This window comes from Anas acuta, chromosome 1 (genome assembly GCF_963932015.1).
Source record: "Anas acuta chromosome 1, bAnaAcu1.1, whole genome shotgun sequence".
In the NCBI taxonomy this organism is placed as follows: Eukaryota; Metazoa; Chordata; class Aves; order Anseriformes; family Anatidae; genus Anas; species Anas acuta.
Window position 1 is genome coordinate 189583379 of NC_088979.1, and position 18242 is coordinate 189601620.

Consider the following 18242-nt stretch of genomic DNA (forward strand, 5'->3'; position numbering starts at 1 on the left):
AGATTTTTGTCCTTTTTCCCCTTTCATGGATATACTCTAATGATTCACAGTCATTGACATTTGTTTACTTTAAAGACCAAGGCCTTCAGTAATTTTTCCTGCTTTTTAATTTATAGAACAAAACTTGTTCTCACAGCACTAACCTGTTTGGCAGTCCTTACTGAAATATATGCATGTAAACATTGGTTTGTCCCATTTATTGACAGGCATATCTTGCTGCTAAAGCTTCTGCATCTGCAAGAGACTGTGCCTGCTGGTACATGACAATTTTACCTGTCCCCATGAATTTTTGATTGAACAACTCGACTAACCCAAATCTTTTATCACTATTGCTCCATTATGACAGATTCTACCGTTTCTTGCAGCTTCCAAACTAATGATGTGCATGAGGACTTCAGCCACTTCATAGAGAAATGTGCTCCATCCAGCACAGTACCATAGCCAAGTTATGAAGCCTCACAGATTCCAGTGCTGTATTTAAAATGGTCTAAGCTGATCTTGACAAGGAGCAAGATCCAGTAAGAGAGAAATCTTTAGTTTGGTCCTCAGTCTTATACTGAAGAATTTCATGTACTAAATGCTGTAGTTTTCACTAATTCTTTCATCCAAATATCATCAAGTTTTGAAGAACTTCACCAGGGTGCAAATAGAAAATAATATTTAGACAAAGTGAAATGCTCAGTTTGGGTAAATACAGTGGAAGCAATACAGGTTGATATTTTGAAGCCTTTTGTTGTGATCAGTAAGGAAAATATTGTACTCTACCAGGTGGAGTGAAAAACTCAGTATGATGAGGCAAGCCCCTCTGGTAGAGCATCTTAAGCACCACGTACTGTTGTGCAGGGCTGGATGGTGACAGGACACGAGAGAAGTGATGTGTGAGATGGGGTTGGGGCTCACATCATGATTTGCACATGAAGCAGCTGGTGGGACCTGAGCAGCAGTGCTGCTGCCACCTTGATGACTGCCACCAGCCCCACTAGTCCTTCTGGTCCTGCTCAGAGCAGTCAGGACTGAAAAGAAACATCTCTTCTCATGGTCATAGCCCTGAGAAATAGCACCTGGGAACCACAGAATCGTTTAGTTTGGAAAAGACCTTCAAGATCACCAAGTCCAACCATCAACCTGACCTACCAAGTCCCATCACTAAACCATGTCCCCGAGTGCCACGTCCACACATCTCACAAATATCTCCAGGGATGGCGGCTCCTCCACTTCCCTGGGCAGCCCATTCCAGTGTTTGACCACCCTCTCCATGAAGAAATTTTCCTTAATGTCCAATCTAAACCTCTCCTGGTACAACCTGTGACAGCTTCTTCATGTCCTATCCCTTGTCACCTGAGGAAGGAGACAGACACCCTCCTTGCTGCAACCTCCTCTCAGGTGGTTGCTCTCTACAGAGAGCAACGAGGTTCTCCCCTCAGCCTTCACTTCTCCAGACTAAACAATCCCAGTTCCTTCAGGCACTCCTCATACATCTTATTTTCAAGTCCCATCACCAGCTTTGATGCTCGTATCTGCACACACTCAACATCCTCCCTGTAGCAAGGGGACCCAAAGCTGAATGCAGTACTCAGGGTGCGGTCTCACCAGTGCCACGTACAAGGGGACAATCACTCACAATTTCTAGTATTAACAGGAGCACAAAGCTATCTGTACACCACAACAGCTAAAAGGTGTTGTGGAGGCAGTCTGGAGACCAAGTGACCTGTTTATTCACTCCTGGCCATAGTGAGGGTTGGGGAAGACTCACGGACTCATTGTGACCCCTGAAGATGCTTCACAGCTTGCCCAGTGAGTTCCTGGGGCTATACAGAAAAAGCTCACTTCTAGAAGAACTGCTCCAGCAAGAAGCACCCACACGTGCGTTCATCCAGCTGTTACTGGCTTCCCTTACTTCTCAGAAATGAGCTGCTCATTAATGATGTGGGAGCGATAATTTTGAGTTGGAAGAAGGCTTTCTGACATCCCAGCGGGGTCCTGGTGCGAACCTACACCATGCTGTGGTTTCTACCTGAAAACAAGCAGATTTGGGCACCCTCCACTAGCCTGTCCCACGTTATTATTTGGTACCTACTGGTGCCTGCAGACAGGCAGGCTTTATTCTGTTCCAGCTCCTTCAGGAAAATGGTGCTCAGAAAAGCAGGGCCTGTATGTATTTCAGTGTCTGTGAGAGAACAGCACATCGGATATTTCTCTGCTGTGCAAACTCGGTGCTGTCTGTCTTACCCTGGGGCGCTTCTGCTGCTCCTGCCACGCGTCTTTTGTCTTGTGGATATTTGGAGTCATCACTGGTTTTGCAGGTTTTTGGGAGCTGGGGGAGCGTGTACAGGGCTCTGTATGGAATTACTGACAGAAACAGGGTCACAGGGCTCAGGAATTCCTGGTTTCTGCTTCCATATGTAAAAGCAGTTAGTCTCTTCAATTCTATCACCTTGCAGCATTAATACTTAATTACTGAAGGAAATTGATCTGAGAATTAGGATATAAAATGCAGCATTTTAGAATTTCATGCAAGTTTACTATCAAATAAATCCCTGCATGATATTTAATCTCATTTGCGTTTTTTTTTTTTTCCATCCAATTTTACATTTAATTTACTTCATAATTAGAATTGTAAAGTTCTTCTGCTTACAAGTTCCTGGTTACTGGTGCTTCTGTGAGCAGACCCCTCTTTCCTACTTTGTACGAGGACAGATTGCCTTGGCAAGTCATGCTGGCACGGGCTAAGCACAGGGCCCAGCTCTGAGTTTAGAGGAGAAGAGGGAGAGGGGAAGGATTTTTAATCTCTGTGCAAAAGGGTTACGCTTAAATATTAATACAAATATCAAAAGCAATGACTAATCTGTGATATTCTCTTAAAACTTCTCCTTTAAAATATTAACAGAATAGTGTGGAAGAATTGCCAGCACGATGGAACAAAGTCTGTTCTATAAAACACAGGCAAAGGCCAGCTGCAAAGAAAGAACAATATGGACCAGCATCTTTTATTCCATCCGTCAAGGTGCCACAAGAGAGATCAAGGTCAACATTTCAGACATCTGAAGCTGAGTAAGACAAATCCTACCCACACTTCTTCATCTTCCTTGCACTTACAAGTACTCTTCGTTCATGCTTGTGCTGTTCACAGTGTGTCAGCAATACCAGCAGTATTGTTCAGATGAATGCCGTCAACACCTTAAAAGTATCTCTTTAGTTAAAGTTGCCAACAGAAAATCTAAGAGCGTGGTCAGAAAAGACCAAAGACAAAGAAAGCCAGGGTGTTGTTGTAACTCAGTCTGAAGGTGACTTGACAGAAATATTGACTGGAGGTTCACCTCCAAATGAAATAGGTTCCATTTCAGTGTTATAATCTTATCTTTCTGAATGCTTCCAAACACTCCATCAAGCAATAAAGAGACAGAAAAAATCATATTGCTTCTAGTTACCCCAAAATTTTAGATGTGCAGAAGAATTGTGAAAAATATGCTTTTGTGTTGCGATTTGGTATATGAAGTTAGAAGTGAGTGGTGAGACTTTGCTGTCAAATAAATAAAAAATCCTACCCCGAACTCACAGGTGGGAGATGCTGGCAAAATTATACTGAGTTACAGATCTAGCACATAAAATTTTTATCCTTCTGAAATTTCCACTGAAGAGAAAAGCAGAAGAGTAAAAATACTTTTCTGAATCTGCTCTTTTGTTAAACCTGGGCAGAAGGACAAAAAAGTAAGGACAAAAAGCTTAAAGCACAGATCAGTATTACGTGTATTAGCATGCCTTTTTTAGCACTTCCACACTTTATTTTGTTTCTAGTTACTGACATATATGTGGAAAAATTACATGTTAATAGTTCTGGTAATAATGTTTTGTCCAACCTGCAGCTGAAGTACTGAACTGTTACGTTCAGTTTCTGTAACCATAATTTAGAAGCAAGTCTTGCATTTTAACTATTGCCAGCAGCAGTTTTTCTGCCAGTACAATCAAAATCCATCTAGACTAAGAAACGAAGACCTTGTGTTCTTTTCTTAAATAAATTGTGGAAGAGCATTTTTTAAAACTAGCTTTTCCCTGATGCCAGTAGGTGGCAATGTCTTTGCCCTAAAAAACTCAGAGAAAATGCAGCTTCATAAGGTAAAAGCAGGCAGCACATCCCTTCCATACAGGGGGTACTGGGGAGGGTCTCAATTAAATTAACCAACGGAGCTATATGAAGAATGATTCCTCAGCTGTCAGTCCTGGTCAATGCTCTGGAAATCATTAATTCTGTAACTGAAAATGGAGCCCCAAGGAGATTTTGTAAAAAATACCCAAAGACCACTTATAACAAGGCAATTATTTTACATCCCATTTGTGAGAGCAGCCATTTAACATACAGTGTCACTCTGCTTTGATTTGTGCATGTGGGTACAATACCTATGGCAAATGCAAGGAATTTTATAAAATACAGAAACTATAAAAGGTTACACTTTCTCTAGCTTACGATGTTCATAAACGTTGCATACCGAGGCTCTCATTATTACATTAAATTCAAATTATGGTATCTGACAGTAGAAGAACTTAGCAGAAATCAAAATAATTCCTATTTTCCTTGGCCTCTGACAGATAAAATGAACTTTACATAAATAAGTGCTTTTTAACAGCGGTTTTTTTACCAAGAAAGTGTGGTAAATGGGCATATACATCACCCTAATCCCAGGTCTTAAGGAGTAAATAATCATGCAAAACCTCAGACTTCTCTCTCATCAACTGGGTTAAAGGTTGGACTTGATGATCTTTGAGGTCTTTTCCAACCTGAGCAATTCTATGATTCTCTGACCATCATCTGTGCAAAGCTATCGTGACAGGGGTGGAAAGCCAAGGGGAAAAAATAGTCCATACAGCCTACAAACCAGAAGTGCCCCAGTGCCACTGCTCAGCAGCACGACCTGCTCTCTAGCAGACTGCCTATTTCCTAGCTGTACTAACAGATACGGCGGGTTAAAGTAAGGTCGCAACTTTAAATCAAATGAATCGATAACTCTGGCTCATCTTGTGCCACGGAAGGATTGATGGTACCTTCTCAAGGAAATGACCCACACATGCAGACAGCACATACAATAATTTATATGAATTAAAATCATCAAGCATCCTGAATTATTCAACAGTCCTAACATTGCAATGTGTTAATTTATTTTCCCCCAAAAGCAAAACAAATAAAATCCTCTGAATAAGCTTTCATATTATGAAAAGAACGGAAGAGATCACAGTTCTACTATATCAAATGATGTGATTGCTGAAGAATTACTTATTATAGAATAAAGGTGGGTGAAATAAGGACTTTGCATACTGTTAAAGGTATAAGCTCCTGTGAGGAGAACTGATTTTGACCCTGGTGAATGTTCTTTGTCAATAAAAATCCCCAAGAAATCAGCCTTTAAAACGGTCTTTTTCCCAAAAAGAAAGAAAAAAAAAAAAGAGAGAGAGAAAAAAATAAAAAAAAAGAAAAATTATATTTATTAAATTCAATTCAGAGTGTAATAACCTAAAAAATCTGTTGAGACAATTTTCACTGAGGATTTTTATTTAAATCTGAATTTCAGAGTCATTAGTGAATACAAAAGAAAAACCTCTACTGGCAGTATTCCTCTCTCAGAAAAAAAATATAACTATAATAACCCACGTGCTTCAAAACTTGAGGCAGTCCCTTTTGCTCTGGCTCCAAGGCAGAAGGGGAACTTCCCAGCTGTCTCCCAGGGGCAGCTCCCTGCTGTGCTCCCAGGAGAGGCAGCAGGGTGAGGCAGGGCCTTTCCATCTGCCCCTGCAAAGACGAGCAGCTGAAGAAGCTCATTAGCAGCAGGCTCCTACAGTCGAGAAAAGATCCTTTCCTCCAATGCACGTTTTGTGAGAGGGCGAGAAAGAGGCTGCAGGAATTATCCCTATAGTCTCAGCACCTTGACATGAGACTGGCAATTCTCTCATGGATGTTGGCATGCTTTTTCTTCCCTTTCCTATCCTATCTCCTTTGTCAACTGAAAGCTTTTTAAATGGGAAACAAGATTATTTCCCTTCTAGTCCCATCTCAGCCAGAGAATGGCTGGAATAACCAGAATGCCTTCCACTTCAACAGGATGTGAATTTAGATTTTAGACGCTGCAGCATCTTCTTCCTTGGACCAATTTCAAGCAGTGAAGAGCAGTGACTCAAACATATTTTCCATTTAAATAGCTGTAACACATTTTTTACTGACATAAAGCAGCATTTGGGAATGGTTTAGCACAGGGGCCACTTTTGCTTTTCCATTCCAGTAGCCTCAGTGCTTTGCCATTTGAGTAGTAGCTACAGCAACTAACCCAGACAGCTGTCAGGATCTGTCTCTTCCTTGTTTTTCTTTCAAAATGCCTCTTAAATAGTAATATAGACTCAGATCTGGAAGCAGGGTTCACCAGCGACCTGCAGTATCTACAAGCAGGTAGAGAACAAATGTCCAAATAGCATTTCAAACTAAGCAGACCTGCTTTAAAATCTTATTTTGTGCTGGATGTCTCCAACAAATAAACATTGTCTTCAGCAAATAAACTAAATGCTTCCAGAATCAGAACTTCACAACAGGACTGACAAGGCGTGGATTTTGTCCTTCCTTTCCTGCATCCAGAATTTGCCATTGGTTGAGTAGATGTAATGAGTAGGAGCTATTAATAGTAATTCCCAAGTAATTACCCTAAAGGAACATAAACAGTTTCAGTTTAGATTATCATGTAGCTCCGCTTATTATTTCAGACCTAAGATACAGATGCAATATGCAAAGGACCTTAATTGTTCAGGCATTAGATGCAGTCAAAAATCTTATAATTTCGTAAAGTGAGATTATAAAAAATGCTCCCCCAACATTAAAAAGAATCATCAAAGGATTGCATCTTCTGTTAGGATTGCAACAATAGTCCAACCTCATTTAAATTATTTAAGTAGATATTTAGATTTCACCATATTTTTAAATGCTTAAAAAGATCTGATCAAAGTTATCAGGCCCACCATGTAATAATTTCCTTTTAAAAGACCTTAAAAACACAGTGCCTTAAAGATTTGAGGGGGAAGAGTGGCTGAGAGGATCAGAACATTAAAACTGAATCCATTTTGCTACCTGCTCCTGTGTCACCGAGAGCACAGGCTTCATCTGCGGCTGAGGACGCAATATTCTGCATCACGTTATCCTGTTCTTCCTATTTGCCCTTGGCCATTAGCATTAAAATAAGCACACAAGATTTCTGAAGTTCCTCCTCTGCCTCCCCAGCTCTCAGGAATCACCCCTCTCCATCCCACATAACCCTGGTGATTACGCCAATGCCCCCCTCTCAGAAAAGACCTTGTTCTTAGATTTTCCGCCGACAAAGACTGTAATCAGTTTCAGACCTTTCTTTCATTTCTGTTTCCACACACCTCCCTAGCTTACATTAGACGTTATTACCCTGAAGGATGTCCTCCTAATCAAAGAGGACAAAGAGCACCGTGTGCCGAAGCCCTGCTGTTCCACACTTCCATCCTTACTGGCAAATGGTGACCGTAATCAGAATTTAATTCTATTTGAAACTGCAACTATTTTGTTTTTCTTTCTTAAATGATACCTGGAGGGAGAGGGGGGGTGATTCTGTGTTCTGGTTCCCAGTGCGGTGATGAATATTTCAATTTAGTAAACATTTAGCATGGTCCAGACAGAAATTTTACTAAGACTACTGGTTATAATGACAGCTCTTCTGAGCAATGCTGATGTACACACAGATGTACATATTCTGTAGATATTGCCAGTTCCCTGAAGCAATTTACTCCCTCTATCACATTTCTACTTTACAAATGTGAGAACCACAATCCTATGCATAATCTTTATCATTCTGAAGACTTTGTAAGAGAAATACGAGTTTCTCTTCTAATTGCTGGTGAATTTGGTAATGCTTTTCCATACCAGCCCTTTTAGAAAGATTCCAAATAATCACTCCAGCAATAAAATCTTTCACCAGCCCCTCCTGCATCACAGAAGAAGCAATGTCTACACGTGGACAGAGGAGTTCTTCATCCTTGGAGCGCTCCCTGGTGCCAGCCTGCCCGTGGGAACAGGGGAGGTTTGTACCTCCCCGCCCAACCAAGTCCTGAAAATAGGGTCTCAGTCTTTAACTGAGCGAAGACACACACATATTTTTGGTATTAGTAAAGCAGTCACAGCAACTTTTGCTAATGGACTTGTCTCACTGCAAAAGCATCTGCAAAAGATAGCAACTAGCAACACGAATATAAGGAACTTATTCACGTCTCTTCACTTAAGCAGCTAAAGGAACCTGATATTTCCAGAAAAAATCTATCATTGATCCAAAGAAAAAAACATTCTAATAACTTCTATCACTCTCATCTGCTATGGATTAGACAACAGGCAGCTCAGTATGGATTTAAAACTCTCCAGAATATTTACAAGGCTGTGACAGACTGGCACGTCCCCCAGTGGACATAAACCAGGCTGTGGTCTGAGAACCCATCTAATGAACTCCTCTTTTTTCTTGTAAACCACTGGAATCTAGTCAGCGTCCAGGCTCAAATGCTGAAGCCATGAGGCACATTCCTGTGGTGGAAACTCTCCTGAAGGATTTAGCTGCCACATCAGCTCCCTTGCATTGCCCATGCAGTTTAAACCCAATTTTCCCCAGAACAGGTTTCTGAGGCACAGCTATGCAAAAAATGATGGACGTGAGCATCAGGCCCTGGTGCTCATATTTCACCTCCATACCCAATGTCCTCGGCGAGGAGAATTTTATATTTGCAAAAGCCGGATTCTCCATCAACCATTAAACTCCCGTGGCAGGAAGATGTTCCCCTAACGAAGTTAATAAAAATGGCAGAAGAAAGCAAATCACTCAGCTCTTCTCCCTTTATAGATTTCTGCTCCCAGTCGTCCTCCTCAGGGGACTGTGGAGACCTGCCAGCTAATTTTGTGGACAGGATGGCTTCTAGGCTCGCCTCTGATCTGCAGATGATGTTATTATTTCTTCATCATTGTTTACTGTATAAAGTCAACATCTCTCTCCCCAGAGGGAGATTGCTCAGAGTCGCTCATGAGAGCCTTTTAGCTCGCAGTGGCGGGCCTACTGTGGTCCTGACAATATCCTCATGTCAAGGTTAATGTCATGTCAAGGCACCATTAGTAGCTCCTTTCCTTCCACGGTCATTCATTCAGCTGTAAGAATATTAATGTCATTTAAAGTTTCTTCCAGAGCACTCTTGGCTGGCCTCTAGGGTTATTGCAATTACACACAGGGAGAAGTTTCAAGGTCTCTGAGAGCACTGGGGGAGTAATTGAAGTTGTGGGGAAGAACCAGATCCTGGTTTATGCTGTGGAAGTGCAGAATTGAATGCAATCTCCTCCACATTCAGCACTGACTAAGAGCTGACTCTGCTTATGACCTCTGCTGTGCCACTCGAGCTGTGTATTGCAATTTTCCCATCGCATCCCCATCTGTAACACCAAGATAATGCTTTTTTTATCAGCTCTGTGGGGATTTTATAATACGATGTTCATGAGGAGAACAGAACTGCCAGCTGTCCAGAACTGTCAAACACAAAACTTTTGCAGACCTCGGAAAACAAAGTCCCAACACAGAACCTCAAATAATACCGAGAGAGAAGATGCAGCTCTTCTCCTTTTATTACAAAGTGAATAATTTAAGGATATTCTCACTTACTGTCTTGAAACCATCCTTTATATGTCCCTGGGCAGAGCTGGAGGCAGCCAGGTTTGCACGTCAGCCGTTGTTTGTTAACTGATTCAGTGATGCCACGGGCTGCGAAGCACTGACTGTGCCGGTGAGGCAGACAAGATGCTCCTCTGTGTGTTATCCCAGTGTGAGAGTCAGGCTTATGTAACCGATTAAATAACAACAACAAAAAAAAATCTCTTCTCTTTGCCTTACGTGTATGATCTCGCAAGTGTACCAGTTGTGTGCTACCCGTGTGCTGCTTCAAGGCCAGGCTTGGACTTGGTCTGATTTATTCTCACACTATTTCCATGGCATCCTTCCTCCCCTGGGGCCACTGCTGGCCACGGAGTTCTCTATACTCAAAAGAACCAAAATGCTATATTCTTCTTGAAAAACATTTGGATGGTCTAATTGTCTCCCTTGGTTCCTATGACAACCCACAGCAACATAAACAGCCTTGTTGGCAGCCACAGGAGGCTGAAATCTCTGCTCTTTCCCCTCCTTTTTCCTTCCTTCCTTTCCCCTCCTCTCTCCATAACTTCTCAATTTAGAACATACTGTAACTGAATAAATATGATTAACAACAACAACAAAAAAAATAGAGGTGGTGTCTAGTACACAAGGCTGGCACTGGGGAAACTTCTTGCAAATAAAAAAGCATTACTGTATTTTAAGATAACAGTCAAAACATTGCCTGTTATGTCAGCGTTATGGAAGTACCTTGGGATCAACTGGGAAGAGCAAAGCTATAAACACACAAACAGAAGGGCTTTCTCTGTCAGCTTGTGAGGCTGTAGAGTGCTGTGAAAAATACAACGAGATCTCTCCTGGTGCCTCTGAGCACCTCTCACCTGGCTGGTGGGTTACACACCAGGAACAGACAAGCCCCTGAGTGCACGTCAGTGTGGTTGGGGTTACGATGGGTGCAGTTATGTGGCTGTACACACATCATATGATGTGACCATATGCACCTGTCCATGGCTGCAGCTCCCATCTTTCCAGCATGAAAAGAATAAAGAAGACTCGAGCACAGCAGCAGAGAAACGCACTGCATGGCACCGGTAACACGAGTGCAGCAGAAGCCATTTCTCTGAACCTCCCGCAGCATGGAAGGCGGCCAGAGCTGCTGCTTCTGCTAATACCCAGGCAAACAGGTCCAACAGATCCGAGACAAATAGCCCAGGTCTTCCTCCTCCCCTCAGCAAAATTTCTGGCCAAAGAAATTGGCCAGAATTAATTCTGGAGGTTTTAAGACATTAAGACACATTCAGCCAACCCTGGATGGCATTAAACCAGCAAAATACACAGGAGGCAAAATACAAAGAGGCTGCATGTGGCCCTGCATGTGTAGCAGATGTTCACAAGTCAGAAAATCATCTTTTAAACCATTAAATTAGTTTCTGATCATAAAAATGCCATGTATTTTTAAATACCCGCTGCTGTAAATCTAGCTTGTGACAACATAACTCTGAAACGAAGGGGTTGCAATATCTAGCATCGGCGCAGTCCTAACTTCTTCACCAGTGCAGTTGGTTTGCCTTAGGCACTTGTTCTCCCTGTGCTGGCAGAAGGACACAGATCCCTGCTGCTCAGAACAAATGAAAATGGAACTACATGGTTTTCTCTGCTGCAGTCCTCTTGGTTGGAGAAGAAATCCTCTTTGTGGGACTGATTTTGCTGTGAAGCAGAGTCAGCATTTGAGGAACCAGAAGTGAGGGATATTTGATGTGAACACTTGTAAGTCAAGATCTGTGGACTATTATGTAGAAGTACACGTATTTGTGAGGAGGAGGAAGGAAAATGCATGCCTGTCCCACAGGGTGTGGAACAGAAGGTACCACCTGGTGCTATTTCACAGCTTGAAGGACCAGCTTGCTAGAAAACTTCCTGATTACACAGACCAGGTGGAGACAAGATTAGAAATTCATGAATTAAACACTAGAAATGGGGATGAATACATACTCTTTGGAGAAAGAAATACAGTTATTTTATTGAATTTATTTCTCAAGGCAGGAATTTTACTCTAATGACTACCAATATAACAAATTTAAAAGTGTAGAGTTTTTGCTTGAAAGACTTTGAACAAGGTCCTTATACTATGGAATTATTGTACAAGATGTAAATACTTAAATCTGCAATTTGAAATGGAAGTATTTCTTCTTTCCTATCTAACTTGCTCCAATAGGCTGTACAACAAGGAGCTGTGAGACTGAATCATGAATATAAAAGGATTTCTGATGCCTACATTTACTACATGTTATATAAGACTGCCTAATAAATAAAATTTGACTCTATCAATCAACTATCCATAACAAGTTTATGCTTCCATTTATGTCGTACTGCATGCTTTTATGATTTTGCTAAGTACGGACATAGTACCCAAAACTACAGCATATATGAAATGAATGTTGATGAAGACATTTGTTACTAGACAAATGTGAGAGTCCAAGTGCTGCTGAGCACATCAGGGTACCAGGTAATATGCAAGGTATGTTGTATCACGTACAACTGAAGACAGTCACAGAATATGCAAGAGGGATGAGCTATTGTAGTCTTCACAGCTACTTATTAACAAAGAGCAATTGCCACAAAATGATCCCAGTACTTTTAAAATAGGATTACAAAGGGCACAAACTACCCGCTTCTGCGTATAGAATGAGCCACAAGGCATAACATCCTAACAGTATTGAAACCAAAATGAGGGCAATTTTAGAGTAATTTTAAATTAACAATTTCACAATAAGTGGATATCTCCATACCTTCCAAATTCTGCCCAATATGACTCACTACCACTAAGATACCACAAACTTTTGCATATTTCCCAAGTATGTTTATGATGTGCAGGTGGCATAGATAAGGTATGGCAAGAAGGTTTTATCAGCAGTAATTACACATTTATCAGCAATAATTACACGATTCATTCATGGCATTGAACCATTCTTTAAAATATCTTAGCCATGATCAATTTTAAAGTATTGATAAAGAAAGCCCTTATGGGACTTCAATCCATCCCACGAAGTCATTTCTTAAGAACAGTCAGTATTTTGGAAAACCTGAAAACTGCTGTGACTTCACAGGGAATCATTGTGCTGCCTAAGAAAAAGAGGTGTGATATATTTTGCAGTTATGTTGGAGCTTTTTTTCTGTGAATTCACACATTTTTACACCCCAAGTGCAATGTACACCACGATGCTCACTTTAAGCCCAGTACAGAAATCTGTGCCTGCAAAGCATGCTTTTGGCAATTTGTACTTTTCAGATTTTTATAATTTTAGATTCTTCAGCAGAGTAATTAGGTTTCCTTATTAGGCCAATATTAAAAGTGTAGCTTAATTAAAGCATTTTAAAAGAAAATTAACTCAGAAGGCTTTAAATGTATATCTAGGGAACATGCCACTTCAAATGAATGGAAACCTTAGGGAAAAGTTAATTTAACTAATTGCTAGTACACTTTTGCCATACTTTCTAAGGGGCAGAGCTGGCTGCACACACCAGGGTCAAGGCTTTTATTTAGAATATTTGTTAGAATGTAATTACCCATTCCTTTACATAGCTAAGGATTTCTTCCAGAATATCCTAAGAGAAACATTTTGTGTTTAAAAGTGTACTCAATAGTGCAAAATACACAGTCAGTAGATCATAAGACCAGAAAATCTTGAAAAGTGACATACCTGCCCCAAGCTGCTTTCATTGTAGAATCTTTATCAACAGGGATGCACGAGGACTCGACAACACTTGATTTATTCAGTTTGTAGCAGAGACCACAGTCTGGATCTAACATACATCCATTACAATAACTGAAAGAGAAAGAAATAAATACTTTAGGAAGACTTTATTTATTTGTACGTGTCAAAGCCAAGAGCACCACCTAATCATTCCTGGGATGCACATAGTCAAGCTGTCAGTGTTGGAGACAAGATAATAGAAACTACCCAAAACAGAATACAAATAGCTTTCTCCATCTTCTGTACCACGTTTTGGCAAAGGGTGAGCCCAGTTGCAAAGCTCCCAATGAATCTTGATCAGGCTGCAGGAGAATTCACCCAAAGAATGAATTTTAATTTAAAAAACAACAACCAGGATTTGGGCACATATGGATGTGGGAGTCAGTTTGAAATTATGACACCATGCGCCTCCGTGTGAGAACTCAGGCACTGAATTCCCATTATATTTAACGGACAGAGTGCAGTCAATTCACATACAGGCATCTAGTGCCCAAAAATACATCCTGCTTGCCCTTCATGGCAGTGAGCAGTGCTCTTGAGGATCATTCCTGCGCATCATACTTGCCAGCTCCATGCAGATGTCTCAGATTGCCTTGGGGTTCTCAAAGAGGAAGAAATGCTTACATTTTAGGCAAAGTTTGGTCAGTGCAGTCTTGCGAGTAACTTAAGTGACAAGGCAATAAACTTCTTCAGATTCTATTGACTCCATTGACCATGCTCCCACTGACCCTGCTGGGAGCTTAGGTGCCAAAAGCCCTATAGATATTTCATATAGGTATCAATCTAAAACCTACCTCAAATGGAGTGGGATTCGGGCATGTAAACCATGAAGACATTCCAAAACTCTTCATACAGTGCAAATTAACTGAAAGCTTCTGGCACAATCGTCCACAGATCTTACAAATGCTCAAGACCATTGCTACTGTGGTTAAACTACCTGAGTGTTTAGCTTCCAAGAAGCCATCTGAGACTTGGAGATACACTCTTATCAGTAAAGTCCCTCATATATTCTGAGGAACAACTTTAGGAGTTAAAAATAAAAGCATAAGAAACTTTATAACCTGGAGCAAACTTGTAAATTTTAAATTAAAATTAAACTTTGAAATATATCATCTGGGAATGTATAATTAAGGTGACCAAAATACCTTCAAAACGTATACATGTAACAACAAACCCAATGAAATAATCCTAATAACTCTGAGTGTGCATCTATAACAATGACTCAGTGAACAAAGAAATAATCTGCTTAAGTAACTATACTGTTATTAGCAAAATTAAAAATAACTGCATAATGAAGTCACAAGAAACTAAATTAGAAAAGCAGATTATACAGATTTTAAAAGTCTGAAAGCATATTTAACATCTAGACATTTCAACTTTCCTTACTAAGATGTTTCTAAAAGTGGGATAATAAGGTCAGTTTGTATGGTAGTTGGCAAGAAAGAGTCTAGGAAAGCATTAAAAACAACGTATTCCTTTGAACTGCGCATTTTCCCACTTTTCTGCAGTCTAAGAATGCTGTACTCTTTAACACTGGAGCTTTCTAAATTATCAAATTATTGCAGAATTTCCAGATTGTCTGCTCTTTAGAAACTATATGTATTTTAAGTATACCTCACTCTTCCGTAAATGAGAGATCAAATCCAGGTTTGGAAAGCTTGCTCTTTTTTTTCTTTTTTTTTTTTAATTGGAAAAACTGCATTACATTAGCTCTTATTAATAGAGCTATAAACTGCAGAAATATTTTTTTATAATGGAGATGAAACAAAACTTTCATGCAGAAGTTGATCGTATCTGACAGTAGTAAGCATTTCTTTCTTCTCTCGCAAGCATAGATGAGAAAAATATAACCACAATTATCAACTATGAAAGGAAAGGACCACTCCAATATTATATTAGAGAAACTTCATTGCATTTCATTAATCAATATTAGGACAGCAATGGACAGCAAGCAACACAGTTGACAGGTACAGAAGACAACACATAAAAAAATGTATTTTTTTATTTCATAAATTTTTAATAATCTATTTTATATTTGATGGTAATTTATGCTAATATGTTTTCATATCGTAAAACATCTTCCAACCAAGTTATGCTGTATATCGAAGTATCTTTTAACAACGTGAATTCCTAAAAAGACTCAGGTTGCTAGTACATGCAGCACACCTTCCTGGCACGGAAAGCAGCCACTTCTGAACACTGCACGCTATCAAAGGAGGTAGTGGATCTTCAAGTCAACTATATGCAAATTATATTTAATGTGAACATCACGTGCAAACCATGACACATTGAAGTGTCAATTGTAGGCAACAACTGTCTCAGGAAAATTTCAAGATTCACGGTTCTCTAGATGTATTCTTCTTGTGTCTTACTTCAAGCAGGAATATATTCAAGTAAGCAGCACCAGCCAGAACATCAGCAAGGCACGAGAATGCAGAGGAATGACAATTAGACATGATGATGGGTATCGCTCGGATGGTGTTGCCCAGGGAGAACAGAGCAGGGACAGGATGCCTCGTCATTTACTTCAGTGTCCTCACAAAAATCGAAGCATGAGATGAATGACAGGACTAAACTGTGCACTCTTTACTGTATCCTACTGGGCTCACTTTACTGATAATTCCATAAAACCACATACAGAGCTGGGTACTGGTAACCAGTCAATTGTGAAGTAGAAGGTATCTCATTTATTCCTCGTTTCCCACCCGGCAGTCCAGTAAAAAATCAAAAAATGTGACTATTGATCCCAGTGTCTGTCTATAGGGTTGTTAGTTCAGCTGCTCCTCAGGCTTTATTGAGTATGCACAACTGTGTCTTGCAGTTGGCGTTCAACATAATAAAGGTTGCTGCATTTCATGTGATGCCAAATGTCGGAGGTCACAGCTACTCATAACAGCTAAAGTAATTTAAAATTATTATTTTTCACAATTTGATTATTTTCCACAGCTTTTCTGAAGCTTGTCTTTCAGATTGAAAAGTCAAATGACAAATATTTTAAAAACCCTTTACACTTATGTTAGGATTTTTTTATCGTTAGCGATATAGGGAGTTCAGGATTTGGCTTCAGAAGACTAGACCAATTTATGTCAGAGGAAACAAACCTAGATGTTAATATACATTAAGACTTAAAGCACTTCCAAATCTAACTCCCAGCAGATTTCGGCGAGGTTGTTGCTGTCCATACAATCCAGCTTTCTTCCGTGCTCTGTTTTAGCACTGATATCAATTTTTTATGTTGATTTGACAAGGCAGATTGTCATCATTTCTTTCCAAGATGGAGAACAATGGGTTTCTTTCCTCCAAAATTCCAACATAGAATCAACACAATTGTTTCATAAAAAAGTAAACAAATCTGTATCAGTTAATAATGAGCAATGGCTGCTGGAGACACAGACTGAAATAAGCAGGGAATGTTTTTTTTTTTTTTTTTTAAATAAGCAATTTAAAAACAAAGAAAAAAAATAATGTGCTGAAGCTGCTTGCTCTAAATCTCTTTCTCCAAAAATTAAAGTAGAAATAAAACATGTATTAGTTTGAGGCTTAAGCTCTTCTTCACTTAAGCCCCATTCCTACATGTATATGCTAAATAGAAATATTTAATCAATTTGACCTTGGTCACATATTCTTACATATATGCTCAGAGTGATGTAGACAAATCAGGATGCACAATATACCAGGGAAAGAAATGCACAGTATAATACTTACTGATATGTAACTATCAACTACAGATCTCCTTCCTGTCCTGAAATGTACCTTCTTATCAGTGCTACCCAGATATGCCCAACTATATGTCAGAATAATGAAACAGAAAATAGAAATACTGCTACGTATTCAAATGTATACTGCAGATCCATTACGGCATTGAAAGGTCCATACCAGAATAATCCACGATGTCTATGTTAAGAAGGATATTTGAATGCAATTATAGGAAGGAAATGTGTTCCTTGCTCTTTGCACTGAAATATTGATACCCATGTTAAGGTTACGAGGTAGTGCCTTGCAAACAGGTTCCTTTGTCAAGAGCCAGCTGAGAATTCCCAGACAGGATGGTTCTCAATCAGCCTGTCAATTCATCAGGACTGAAATATCTGGCAGAGATGATTTGATTTTGATGAAACCAGGCAGCATTGCAGCAGGAAGGTTTTACAATGTGCCTGGCTCCCTCACAGCTGGGCTCCTAGGCAACACAAGAAGGCAAGTGTCTAGACAGGTGCTTCAGCCTGTGGAGAGGAGGAACAACAAGTAGAGAAGGCTCCAGAGGTCCCAAGATGTCCAGCTTCTTTGCAGCTCAGCTGAATGAAGTCTACAGAACAGAAGCCTCAGTATCCCGGCCCCTCAAAGTACTGGGAAGTGCCACAGAATGGGATTTCTGGGATCCTGCTTCATTATCAGAGCACGTTCACTGATAAAGTGATGGACAGTTCGGAGAGTAGATATCCCCAAGCCTGCAATTCCCCACTCTGGCTGCCAACTCAGTCAAGGCTCTTATATTCTTTTCATCTGACCAACTGGGAATATCTGACATTTAAAAAGCCTGACAGCACTAACTTCAAGTGCTGGCAATTTCTTGTCAGCCCGAGCACCGCCAGCTTTCAGGGTGCTCTGCTCTGGAGCAGGCTGCCCTGCAAACATTTTCTGAGGCTACAGGTTGATCCCAAAGATGACAATTCCTTCCTCTTTCAGAGAGAACTGAAGTGTACAGATGTATTATTAATGGGCTAAGTGTACCCATCTGGCCTGATACTGAAATTTTGGTTTCCTTCCTTCCTAACAGTGCAGCTTAGTAGCCTCTGGTGCAGTCTCTAAAAAGACTGAATAAAAT

The 18242-nt window shown here is 40.3% G+C and overlaps 1 protein-coding gene across 3 annotated transcripts in view; it reads right to left on the reverse strand.

Moving 5' to 3' along the window:
• The window catches only part of SLC2A13 (solute carrier family 2 member 13), a 154981-nt gene that overhangs the window by 16574 nt on the left and 120165 nt on the right, over window positions 1-18242 (reverse strand). For all 3 annotated transcript variants that reach the window (XM_068669741.1, XM_068669740.1, XM_068669742.1), the window contains one exon: window positions 13367-13492. In XM_068669741.1, coding sequence (XP_068525842.1) covers window positions 13367-13492 — 126 coding nt within the window. The remainder of the gene's footprint in view (window positions 1-13366; window positions 13493-18242) is intronic.